This window comes from Gobius niger (assembly GCF_951799975.1).
Source record: "Gobius niger genome assembly, chromosome: 2".
Classification (NCBI taxonomy): Eukaryota; Metazoa; Chordata; class Actinopteri; order Gobiiformes; family Gobiidae; genus Gobius; species Gobius niger.
Window position 1 is genome coordinate 8427592 of NC_136853.1, and position 14031 is coordinate 8441622.

A 14031-nucleotide genomic window follows, 5' to 3' on the forward strand; every position below is an offset into this window, starting at 1 on the left:
ATTTCAGTTTAGTACATCAGGCTTTTACCTCTTAACCCCCACCTGAACTGAGCACATTTTCTCCAGCTTTACCCATATCTAAAAGCTTTTGGGAAAAGTTATAGCAACAAAAACGAGGATGAAAATGTGACAAAAGAGCGATGAAAACATAAGAAAAAGGACACACAAAAAAGAAAGACCATGAAAAAGTGACAAAAGCTAAGCAAATAAGTGAGAAAAAGAGCGACAAAAACGTGCCAGAAAAGAAACAATAATGCAACAAAAACATGACAAAAGAGCGTAACAAAAATGCAACGATAACACAACAAAAACAGGATCAGTTTTGTAGGCCTTGGCTTTCAAATGAGGCGTAACACTGTTGCTCTACAGTACAGAAGCTTAGATTTAGGTAAAGCCGAACTGGAGAAAATGTGCTCGGTTATGTTGGGGGTTAAGAGGTTAAATCACATTGCATGTACAGATGCAGGAAGTTTTGTTAATGAAAACAGATTTTTACCATAATATAGGCAAGCATAAGCTTAAAGGAATAGGCCACCGTTTTTCCATACTGAGATATCTTCATACCTGAGCTTAGGAGTTCTTTTGTAGCTGTCTGGTCTTCACAAGTGCAGGTGCTTCACAGAGCGCAGACGGCGTTAGCATTTAGTCTCTCCCCCTCTCCTCTATAGCTCCAAAGAAGGTCAAGTTAGAAGCGACCAAGCTCTTCCACGTTTCCCCTATTTACAAACGGTTACATGAGCCTTTACACAATCCAAGTATAGTTACACAAAATTAAACATGTGCATATTCTGGGCGGATAAAAAGATATATAAACTATATTGCAAGGCGTAGTAATATCACCACGCCTTGCAATATAGTTCCCTTTTTATTCGCTTACAAAATCGTCATGTTTAATTTTGTGTAACTATACTTGGATTGTGTAAAGGCTCATGTAACCGTATGTAAATAAGGGGAAACCTGGAAGAGCTTGGTCGCTTCTAACTTCACTCCTGTTTGGTCCCGTAGAAGAGGCTAAATGCTAATGCCATCTGTGCTCTGTTTACGTGACTGACACATAAAGACCAGACAGCTACAAAAGAACTCCTAAACTCAGGTAAGATATCTCAGTGTGGAAAAACGGTGGCCTATTCCTTTAACCAAGCACATTTTTTCCAGTTCAGCTTTACCCAAATCTAAAAGCTTCTTGATTGGAGAGTTCACAGCCTGTAGGCCAGTGTAATGCCTCATTTGAAAGCAAAGACCTACAAAACTGCTCTAAAATGTTCCCAATGTGGACACAACCGCCGCTGTGTTGTGGACATAACCCGTGACTTTTTTGTCACCTGTTATGCTGTGTTTTTGTCGCTATTAAGATATGTTTTTTTCAAGAAGCTTTTACATTTGGGTAAAGTTGAAATGGAGAGAATGTGCCCGGTTAATGCAGGGGTTAAGAGGATAAAGGTCATGCTGGAGACACTAACCTGGTCCTTCATCGCATCAGGAGAAACGGCGCCCACATCAGCACTGGTAGATGACGCTCCGGGTGTCACCTCCACAGCTGGCACCGCCTGGACAGTAAATGAATAAAACACAATGAGACAAATATTTAGATAGTACGGGTCGTTTTCTTTCCTGACTGTAAATCAAACCTGACCCACCCGACCCGAAAAAAAAAGTTTGCCAACCCACCCGAACCCGCACACATTGAAAAACTGCAACATGAGTCACGTTGCAGCATCTATGACTTAAAGGAATAGGCCACCGTTTTTACATACTGAGATATGTTCTTACTTGAGCTTTGACGAGTTCTTTAGGACCTGTCTGATCTTCACCCGTGCCTTCAGTCACGTAAACACAGCGCAGACGGCGTTAGCATTTAGCCTCTCCCTCTCTCCTCTATAGCTCCAAAACAGGTCAAGATAGAAGCTACCAAGCTCTTCCACGTTTTCACTATTAAATTAAGGTTACGTGAAGTGTTCCACTACAAAGTATAATTACACACAATTAAACAATGTGGATTTTCTAAGCGGATAAAAGGGGAAACAATATTGTAAGGCGTAATAATACCAGGAGTAGTTCGAAATCCGCGCAGTAATCTTCACTTTACTGTGCGGATGCCAAACTACTCCTGGTTAATTCTGTGTAATTATACTTTGTAGTGGAACACTTCACGTAACCATATTTAAATAGGGAAAACGTGGAAGAGCTTGGTAGCTTCTATCTTGACCTGTTTGGAGCTATAGAGGAGAGAGGGAGAGGCTAAATGCTAACGCCGTCTGCGCTGTGTTTACATGACTGAAGGCACGGGTGAAGATCAGACAGGTCCTAAAGAACTCGTCAAAGCTAAGGTAAGAACATATCTCAGTATGTAAAAATGGTGGCCTATTCCTTTAAAACAGGAGCACGTCAGTGGAGAATTAACACTTGATGCTTTGTTTTGCTACAGCACCGCTGAGGAACCTTTGAAATCGCTTATGCTGAAACAAGGAGCAGAAACTATCATGAGGCTTTACTTCTATCCCGTTATGAAAATATCTTTCCGTCAAACTAAACAGAGTTTGGGACTAAAGTGGAGCAGCCTTTACCTGACGCTACAAGGTGTTGCTCTCCTCAGGTTAACAAGATGCTGTGTCTTTTTTATTTTCGTTTTACCTTGTGTCTTGTTGATGCATTATTTTAATCACATGTGTGTTTCCCATGTGTGCTTGGGCACTGCTAATGTGCCGCATTTGTAGTCGTGATCAAAATTATACAGAAGTGATAGGCCAGGTGACATCTAAACAAAAATGCTAATGATACGTATACCCCATAAAACTGAACGTTCAACAAAACACTGCGGGTGTCGGGTCGACCTGCGCATCAGTATTAGGTAGTAATAAAATAAGTTCACACTAAAGACACCAACCTGGTCCTTCTCCATCACTGCAGGGGAAACGGCGGTCACATCAGCACTGGTAGATGACCTTCCAGGCGTCACCTCCACAGCTGGCACCGCCTGGACAGTAAATAAACAAAATACGATGAGACAAATACTTATATACTAATAATGTAAGCCCACACTAAAGACACCTACCCGGTCCTTCAGCTTCAAGTCCAGGATCTTCGCGGCACCGGTGGGTGACGGAGCAGGTGTCACCACCACGACCTCGGCGGGGGGCCGCTTAAGAAATGACAAAATGAAAAGAATGTTGTGGTTCACGTCTGAAAGGCTTTATAATAATAACATGCACATTGTTTACATTCTAAAACACTTACCAGGTCTGGCACCGCAGGTGCTGTAGGAGTGGGAGGTGAACTGGCTTTCACCTTCACTGCCTTTGCTGCCTTCACCTGAAATGTATTTAAATATTCAGTCTTTAATCTCTTTACCCCCACCTGAACTGAGCACATTTACCCAAATCTAAAAGCTTCTTGACCAAAGTGTCAAAATGGAGATAAAAACGAGAATGAAAACGCAACCAAAAAAAGTGTAAAAAAAACTGCAAAAGACTGGAAAAAACATGCCGGAAAAGCAACAGTAACACAATAAAAAAGGCTTGAAAAGGCGACTAAAGAGTCATGACAATGAAACAAAGAAGCCACAAAAATAAAACGAAAATGACAAAAAGCTGTGAAAAAGCATAAAAACACAATGAAAACACAGCAAAAGCGCTTAAAAAAACGGGTAAAAATGTGACAAAAAAGCTATGATCACTTTTGCAGATCTTAGCTTTCAAATGAGCTGTTACACTGGCCAAGAAGCTTTTAGATTTGGGTAAAGGTGCACTGGAATAAATTTGCTCAGTCAAGGTGGGGGTTAAGAGGTTAAATATACAATATATCAAGCAGAAAAAGGTACAAACCTTCCGCTGGGGTTGGCTTGGCTTTGAGGCAGCAGCTTTCTGACGTCTCGCACGTGACGCCTAATAATTAAAGAACAAAAAAAAACACCATAAATACTTCATATTTGTACACAAGGCAAATCATCCACTTTTACTTCAATTATTTCAACATTGTGTTGCAAAGCACAAGAGCTCACCTTGCACTCCACAGAGCCAGAAGGGACAAGCTTGTCCATCTTCTTTAGCATGGCTCTGCTGAAGAGAACGGGGGAAAGCGGGATGGAGAAGACAGACTCCACCTTAAAAGAATAAAAATAAACAAAATCATTAAAATATAACAATTCAATAATACAAAGACACCAAATGGTTCAGAAATATTACAAACCTCCTGCTGAACCAGCCGCCTCTTGGGACCCCTTTGGGAGTGCGCGGGGCTCCCCAGCTGGCTCCTCTGTAAGGACAGTATCCACAGTCTTAATAACATGCACTGATGAAGCTGAAGCTTTGAAAGTAGAGGCAAGTCTCACCTTGTTCCTCCGTCTCCTTTCCACCAGGGTAAAGGCATCAGGATCCGGCGTTGGATCACTGATGACTGGTGGGGGGGGGGGTGGAGACACAGGGGGTGGACTGGGATGTGTCTCCATGTGGATGTAGGACACTTGGTACAGCAGGTCAGCGTACAACTTCATCCCCCCATCAGTGTCGCTCAGATGGACCTGTGAAAGATATGGGAGAAAAACAGTCATTCTGGGCACCATTTTACTGAGTTAATTATTTCTACTAGACTTGTAATGCAGATGAACTTGCATCTGATTCAAACTATATCAGAGAACTTACACCGTCATGGCACCGCAAGTGCTGTTCTTTCAGCGGGAAGTACTCAGCCGCAGGGTAGAACTTGATACCTTGAACATAAAAATACAAACATAGTATTAATGTCTATGAAAGCTCAAATAAAATTAAACATATATGGTGATCAGACTCTATAGTTAAATGTATCCCTATAATACTCACCCATGCGTGCTGCAACACGGTGGTACTCCTGCCGCAGGTGCTCTTGAAGATAGACTGGACTATCACCGCGAGGTGGAAAGTCCAGGACACAGACCTCAGGCCAGCGGCTGCAGACGGATGCCAGGTAGTGGGCAAAGTCCACACCAGCCTCAGAGATGGTACGGCTGGACTTGAGGTTGTTGGAGGGAGCGGTCACGACCACGAGCGATGGCCTGCGATCCATGAGCGATGGATGGCGGCTGTCGTTCGCGAGCTCGACCTCGAGCTGCGCGGCGCTCGCTCCCGGGGTGCAGCTGATGCCAAACGATACCTTGTTGCCAGGTATCTTGACATAGCCATCTACGAAGTGGCGCAGATGGCTGGCCCCAACAATCAGAACAAACTGGAAAAACACAGCACAATAATGGCAGTTAATAACATGAAAAGTTACTAAACCAAGTCCAATTTTCTTTAAATAATACGATGTAACATAGATTTGAGTAGATAGATAAAATCATCTGCCAATTGAGTACAATTTTTTACACTTAAAATAGAGGAAAATCATTTGGACCTATAATATCACAATGCACAGTCATTTCAGTTCATAAGGATTATTGTAATGTTTTTCTTTAATAATAAAAAAAGGCAAACCTTCTTGCTGGGGCTCGGAGGAGGGATGGCCAATTTGTGCTGCTTTCCCGTCAGCTTGGACATTGGCCATCGGCGGACCTTATGGCGGAATCCTGTTCCTTTCGCTAATAAGAAAAGAAAACAAAGAATTCAATTATTAATCTTTATGTTGTACATGTATTTATTTTATATGACTGTACAGTTTACACTTAAGATAGTGACACAAATGAGTAACACTTACGGTAAAGTTCCGCATCATCAGCTGTGGGAGGCTGCACAGGAGCGGGGGTCCGCTCTGCCAACCTCTCCCTAGCTGCCTGGGAACGACGGAAAGACTTTCCACGAGGCATCTGAAATATGAGAAAACATTTAACATGTTATAGAAAAATGTAAGCAAAGATATAATCTATGTAAATGACCAAATCAATGTTTTTGGGCTCATAAACTGTATAAATGAGTGTTTAATAGTACTGTGTACAATGAGTGTTTAATAGTACTGTGTACAATGAGTGTTTAACAGTACTGTGTACAATGAGTGTTTAATAGTACTGTGTACAATGAGTGTTTAACAGTACTGTGTACATGTGTCATTATTTTGGCACTTGAGTATTTGTCTTAACCTGAAACTCTCTCTTATGGTTAAAAATATACTTTGTTTTAATGTTGAATCATTGGCTCTGCTGTGACGTCAGCCTCACACACACATAAACACCCCCCTCCCCCGCCTGTCCCAGCTCCTCTAGGAAACGCCTCCTCAGGTGCATTTTTCAAATATTTTTCCTGCCCCTACAGTCTATACTCGTCACCACGGCAACAGAACTTCAAAAGTGGCGCTGCTGGACAGAGGAACTTCATTGGCTGACTCCACCCTCAGCTCCTCTGATTGGCTCTAAACTCTCACTCTACACTAACTGTGCTGTACATGCAATGGCCACTTCTACCAGAAACATGTCATCATTAGCTTTAACAAGTTAGAACCAGAACCAAACCAGGACTACATGAGGTCTAATAGTGAAAGACTTGGTCTAACCTAGAACTCCAACAGAAAAGTCCTGCCTTACACATTACACTGCTCCTCTGAGTCTCTCCCCCTGCTCTGAGCAACAGCATGGCAACGGCATAGCAACGGCATAGCAACGGCATAGCAACGGAGCCACTCATTGGCTGTCCCCCAAGCTTCCCGCGCACACACAGCCAATGAGCGCGCGGCACCGTCTCCCGCACACACTCTCCGGGACTTTTCAGTATTTAGCTTTCTTTTTACCCATAAAAACCAAATAAAATAAAACTAATAATCACCTTATGTGACTAAAACGCCACAGGCACACACATCTAAACACATGCTCTCTAGCCACGGACTTAAATAACACGAGCAGCTCAAAGAAACCATTTCATTTCCACCATTTCAGACATTACATCAGCCTGGCTGTGGCAGCAGCGCACAAAAACAAGCTTTCCCCTCCGTCACCACGATAGAGCTCAATATGTACGCTTAATAACGCTCGAATATACAGAAAATATACTTATTACAGCCCCGGGCAGAGCATACATGTGTGGCTACTGCTTTAATGCAGCGTTTAGCTTAAACCAGAGCTACTACAGAGAAGAAAAACAGTTCTTACCTTAAGACGTTTTCAGAGAAGAATCCAAAAAAGAATCCACTCAGAAACAGCAAAGTAATCCACAGGAAAAAGGCTCAGAAAGGGCTGAAAAGGGGCTTCTCGGGGCTTGGTCCAAAAAGGATTAGGCTCAGAGACGCAGAGGGAGAAAGTTATCGGCTCTTGAAGAACTGAAAACTTCCAAAGAGGGGCGGGTCCGCGGAGTTTATATACCGGTCCAAAGCGTGACGTCACTCACGTTTCATAGTGCTGATAGGCTGAAAGGTCAAACCATATAAAAACATACGTAATCACGCTTGATTCTCTCTCTCTCTCTCTCTCTCTCCCTCTCTCTCCGCGTGCAGAGCTCTGTTCGTGACGCTTCTCCTCCTGGCTCGCTTGTTTACACCGCGGTGCCTTAAAGCCACAGTACCCAATATTTTTTACAATAATGGAAGAGGAGGCCACTATATGTGGTTCATATTTAATAACATATTAAACACATAACATATTTGTAGCATCCTGATTCTTCACAGGGGTGAGTTCACAGCTGCATTTCACTGCAGGGTCACTTATCAGAGTCACTTTCACAGAAATGGTGTAACTCACCTGTGAGTCCAACAAACTGATACAAAGACTTAGTGTCAGTGGAGCAAATATCTGACTTTACACAAAAATAAATGGGTGTGGCCTCTGGCCCTGATGCATGTGCTCAGTTACTTTCCGTAACTATGGGTCTATGAGTGAATGGTTTGAAACGGAAATGCCATCAAGCTGGGAAAAAACAGTGGCATTAGGACTAAAAATAAAAAAGTGGCATAAAACTCCAAGAAGTTTTATTTTATTAGCGACACATTTGCACAAGATCTGTTTTGTACTTGCTTTGATCAGAAGTTCAGTGGGCAAAAAGCAAAAGCAAAAAGTTAACTTGAATTATTAGTTGCTACAGTCCCCGACCCCGGATGTTTTGATATAGGAATTTTGGAAAATGGGCGCGATAGCGCCCCCTGCAGAGCACCAAATAAAAATGAATGGAGAAAAAAAGTAAACTTTGTCGTAGACAAAAAAAATTTGGCACAGACATCCGTCACGTGACCTCGATCAAAAAGTAAATTATGGCCACGCCCATTTTCCCACCGTGTTGCCATGGCAACGACCCGAAATAAAGTTTGGCGTAGCCAAACCAAAATTGGTACACACCTTCGTCATGACCGTCCGAACAAAAAAGTACATTACGTGGTTGCTAGGCAACCCACACAAAGTCGGCCATTTTGGGAAATATCGCGTGATCTGGCGCCGAAGGCGCATTTCTTGCCTTTGCTCTTTTATAAACTCAACGGAGGGTGGCAGGGACGGCAAAACAACATACGGCGCGGCAGCGTCCCCCGGTTGTTGCGGTGGCGTGCGACGGCGTGCGCCAACCGGCCAACGCTGCTCGCGAGGGCCTCTAAATGCCGCTTGCGGCTTTAATTATCATTATTTTTGGCCACTTTAATCACATACAGAATACATTTTTACAGACAGGGATTTGTCTTGTTTTAACATGTTTAAAGTCTGTATTAACTTCGTGTCTCTTTTCTCTCCTCCTCGTCTCCAGTTCGGAGCCTAATCGTGTGACCAAAGACGTGATTTGTTTCCACGCGGCCGACTTCCCTCACGTGGTTCAGAGGCTGCAGCTGGACCTGTATGAGCCTCCTCTGTCTCAGGTGACCTTCTCTCTGTAACCACCAGGCATTACCTTCACCTTCACCTTCACCTCACTAAACCACAGCTAATGAGGCACACAGGAGGCCCAGACGCTGCTGAAGGATCTAAAACAAACATTACTTTAAAGTCCTCCATCTACACATCAGCAGCAAATGTACAGGGAGAATATAGTCGTTTGGTGTAGGCTGATACCACCTGCTGGACGTAACCGGAACTGCAATGAGTGGGTGATTTGATAATGTAGTTTATGTCAAAAATGTACTCATCATGTATTAATATTCTTTACTTGTACAATAAATAGTAATAGTAAATAAAGTTAAAATAATGACTTCAACGCTTTTTCTTACCTTCAACGTTGATTTATAGAGATATTGAAGAAATTAGATGGGGAAACAATTGGAATTTTAAACATTGAAATAGAAATGAAGCAGCCACAGAAGTAAACATCAAATTAATTACTTTTTGATTGGATAGATTAAAACATGTACAAAAATGTGTAAGCCTTATGCTATCAAATCTGATTAAGGAGAGAGCAGCATCTTCATATAAAAAAACGTTCACAGAAGACCACTTCTGAACCAAGACTAAGACGAGGTCCAGAGGCAGCTCCTCATTGGCTACAAGGGAACCTGAACTTCCCCAAAATTACACTCAAAAATTGCCGGATCATATGCATTTTATTTTGCAAATGTGGATATTAATTTACAATACAAATCCACCGGAGTGTGTTAAATGTTGTGAGAATGTCAGTTGTTGATCAGCTGTTTCATTGTGGTCTCCCTGTCCCTCAGAGCTGCCAGAAGCTTTAAAGCAGGGCCCGACGTTGTTACACCCACCAGATGAATGCTGATTTGGTGTAAAAAGGGGGAAACAAAGATTTGACTCACAGCTGCTGCTCCTCCTCCTGATGCTCCTGCTCTGTGTGTTTGCCTGAGAGCAGCATGTTTGTTTGTTTGTTTGTTTGTTTATGTTTATGGAGAATCCCATTAGCGTCAGCTCCGCTTCAGCATTTGCTGCTGTGAAGCTTCAGGGGAAAACTGAAGCTTTCAACTTGTAAATTTGGTGCAACAGGCCCATAAAAAGCTGCTTTCCAGCTTGTACTGTTTGATTTAGTTGCTGATGTACCTGGTTTGATAATGTGCATTTTTGACTTCTAAATAGCACTCTTTGCTCACAACTTAGGGAGTCATTTATAAAGACAGTACAAGCTGGAAAGCAGCTTTTTATGGGCCTGTTGCACCAAATTTACAAGTTGAAAAGGTCTGTATTACAGTTTTAGGACCTGTCAGATCTTCTTTGTAATTGAGTAATACCGTCTTTGCGCTGCCTGGGGCCTGGCTGGTACCTGGATGGGAGACGTTTGGGAAACACCATGAAGCCTGGGGTGAATGTAGTGAGTGGTTGGTGGTGATCGGAGGGGCCGATGGCACAGACTGGTAGCCTACCCCAGGGCAGCTGTGGTTACAACAGTAGCTTAGTGTGGCATGAATGAATGATGACGACAGTGTAGGTCTTTGAGGAACTTGGTAATACAGGCTTGTAAAGTGCACAAGCCATTATTATTATTGCGGATCCACTTGTGATCCACAATAGAGAGTACATTGTATATTAATATTTAATATCTTCTTGTATTAATTCCAGTGTGTGCAGTGGGTGGACGACGCCAAACTGAACCAGCTCCGCCGCGAGGGCATCCGTTACGCGCGGATCCGCCTCTGCCACGACGATGTCTACTTCATCCCCCGAAACGTGGTCCACCAGTTCAAGACCGTGTCCGCTGTCTGCAGCCTGGCCTGGCATGTCCGCCTCGCCCAGTATCACCCCGAGCAGAAGCAGGACGAGCCGGAGAACAGCGAGGACACAGAGACGGAGACCGAGGAGGAGCTGGAGATAAAGGTCGAGGAGGTGCCTGTAGAGATCAAGGAACCGAAAGAGCACCATGTGTTAAAGGACAGGAAGCTCGTGAAGGAAAAGGTCAAAAAGGAGGATACAGAGGAGTTACGGAACAGGACTTTACCGGGTGTTAAGGTGAAGGAAGAGGACACTGCTCTTCCGAAAAGTTTGTCCACTGCGCCCTTGGAGTCAAGCAAAGCAAAAGAGGACAAAGAAAGGACTAAAAGTAAGGATGTTGTGAAAAGTAAACCTGATCTAATGGTTACGAAGGTGAAATCGGAGCCGGTTTCAATGCCCAAGGGCGTGTCCCCATCACCTCTCTCCCCACGGCCCAAAACGTCAACAGCAAAATCGGACACGAAAAGAACGTCTTCCAAAAGCGCGCCGACGAATGAGGCGAATCGAGGGAAATCGCCTTCCGCTTCGAAGTCGCCTTCCGCGTCCAAGTCTTCCTCTCTAACGTCCACCCCGACCAAACCCACCCCCGTTTCGTGCCCTACCTCGTCGATGCCTTCCTCCCTTTCCTCCTCTTCAAGTGCGTCGGGGACCAGCGCGAAGACGACGACCCCGGCCTGTCCCGCCAAGAGCACAACGGACTCCACGCGGACCTCGCAGTGTCGCCCGCCGCCGCCCACCCCGTCGCCTTCGGTCAACCCGCCCACGCCACCCGCAAAGGACGTGAGGACGCTTTTGGAAACGAGGATCCCGCGGATTTCGCAGGAACGGAGCAAGCAAGCGGAGGAGATTCCGAAGCACGCGCCAAACGCAACGGAACCGCGGACAACCTCGGAAAATCGGGCGCTTCCTTTGCCCGACGTAAGGACGCACGCGGACAAGTGGTCGCCAAGGACAGAGCAGCATTCGAGCGCCCCACCGGACCCGTCCCGCCCGGGGTTATACCTGCAACAATACGCCCCCCAGCACATCCATCACCCGCTCGCTCCCCCGCCCCCGCCGCCCATCCCGCCCATGATGCCCCCTCCCCCTCCGTCCTATTCCCACATTATGCACGCGCCCCCCCCCGCCCATGTACCCGCCCAGCAGCGCCATCCCGCCCCCCAACTCCTACATGGGTCAAAACCACCACTTGGGTCACCTTCAGACGAGCTCCCAGTCGCAGTATTACCCGCCGCTCATGGCCCCTCCAGCCGCGCCCCAGCTCTCCGCCGCCCCGCCCCCTCCCCCGCCTCACCCGCCCCCGCATCTGACCCACCCCAAGCCGTTCTACCCGGCGCACCACCCCCCGCACTATGGTGCGGCGCACCACCCGTTCCTCCCGCCGCCGCCGTCACCGCACCACCACGCGCCCCCCCACCACCAGTCGTTTCTGACGCCTCCGCCGGCGGGACCCTTCGCGATGCCGCCCCAGTACCACCAACCGTACCCGCCCCCGCCGCCCCCGAGCACCTCGCCCCCTCCCCCGCCCCCCCTGCCCCCCTCGATGTACCACCCGACCCCCCCGCCCGATGCATGAAGCGTTTTGTACATACGGCTTTTGTCTACAATGATATGCTGTACAGTAAAACTAAAGACTGCGGCGGCAAAGGGAGGATCCGAGCACTTTCCACTGGGTCACCACGAAAAATACACATTATTATGAGGAGGAGCATCATCATTTTACTCATCGTGGAAGTTATCCAGACCATGAATGAAAATCTATTCAGATACGTGTTGTCACCATGTAGGGCGGGGAACCGTTAAACAACACCAGTTTGGAATCGGAAGCAGGTACAGAAAAGAAACGTTAAATCTTTATATTCAAGTCTTGATGCTCTTGATCATCGAAATTTAAAAGAAAAGGAAGTGAAGCACAAGTTTAAAAAAAAAAGGGGGGGGAAATTGGGGGGGGAAATTGGGAAACATTTGGGACAAAATTGTGGAGAAAAATGTAAAATTTGGGGAAAAATGTAGGGAGAAGTTTGAACAGTTTTCTTCACCATTTTTGGGGAAATTGAGAAAAAAAGTGGAAAATAAACTTGGAAAGTGTTTTTTCTGCCCTTTTGTCACTAACAAAAGTTTCTTGAGTGTTTCTCCTCAAATAAATGATACAAATGTAAAAGGATTAAATGGAAAGGACAAAGAATAAACACTTTATTTGACACTACCTTTATACATTGTACCCAACTAAATGTAGTACAATGTAATGTGCTATGTAACAATGTGTAATAACTTGTACCTATGCAGTACATACACAATGGAATAATGTGTATTAGTACTTTGGAGGTACATAATGTAATACGACATAAAACCCATAGGGCTGGGGTTAGAGTTTGGGTCTTATGTCTTATTTCATTATCTATCTCCAAAGTACTAATACACATCATTTCATTGTGTAAGAAACCTGTTATTACAGTGTTACAGAGCAGATTACATTGTACTTAATGTTGCAGGTACAATGTATCAAGGGTATTGTAAAATAGTGTGTTACCGAATAAATTAACATTATGTATCTGTTTCTGGTTCTATATGACAAATATTTTAGTATCGATATCGAAAACCAAGTACTGGTATCGGAAAAAATGTAATGGTGCCCAGCTCTGAAGTGCGATACCGATTCTTGAGCAAGACAGTTTTACTTATGTTAAATGATTTGTCACCACAAAACTGAACAATGTTAATGTTTATTTAGTCCATTTGCGCTGAAACAACCAAGAAGCTTCCCCTAGTGACATCTCGGGATCCATCAGGCGTCAAAACCTGCTTTCTGAAGATGCTTTTTGGCACCAATTAACTTTTTTTGAAACCTTACATTTGGTTTTTATACTGTGTTGTTGAACGGTCCCCAGCCCTATTGCCCTGAACGTTTTTAGCCCTCAACCAAAGAGACCTTTTGAAAATGATGTTCTTATTCAAATATGATCAATCCTGATTAAGATCCTTTTAATATTATAATTTTGTAGCATTTTCAATCACTTTTAAATCGTTTTAATCTTGACATCCCCATTTCATTTGCTGTGACCAGTCCAGTGCACCCACTCCTTCACGGCCTGGTAGCTTCCAATCTTTCGCCCTTCCAAACAGACGCCTCGATTGATTGGCTGTGGTAGGAAACTCTGACAGAATTCCACAGTGGGAAATTGTTTAACACTCCCTCTTCACGGCAGGATGTTAGGTCCTCAAGTGGCTATAGAAACTATATTTTTCAAACCCTCCAACCCTTTTTCCTCGCTTGAACCATTTTGGCAGGTGCCTGACAGCAGTCACTCTCTGAAGGCTCATTTATGCTCCCGTACGTTCACAGATCAGTGCGTTTCAAGCAGTACTGGGTTCATCCCACTCTGGCCAGTCGAGCTACAGGTGTTTCTATTTCTTTTCAAATAAGTGTAGTCTTGGATTTGGCGTTTTCTCTGTGAGGTATGATGGATGTGATTGAGAGGCAGATGAACCAATCAGAGAAGTGCATCGTTCAT

The 14031-nt window shown here is 44.7% G+C and overlaps 1 protein-coding gene across 1 annotated transcript in view; it reads left to right on the top strand.

Moving 5' to 3' along the window:
• The window catches only part of LOC306959978 (uncharacterized protein), a gene marked incomplete at its 3' end in the record, with an annotated part of 93078 nt that extends 80983 nt beyond the window's left edge, over window positions 1-12095 (top strand). Inside the window, exons 8-10 of the mRNA XM_079552235.1 lie at window positions 8619-8727; window positions 10370-11650; window positions 11724-12095. Coding sequence (XP_079408361.1) covers window positions 8619-8727; window positions 10370-11650; window positions 11724-12095 — 1762 coding nt within the window. The remainder of the gene's footprint in view (window positions 1-8618; window positions 8728-10369; window positions 11651-11723) is intronic.
• Window positions 12096-14031: the final 1936 nt, after the last annotated feature.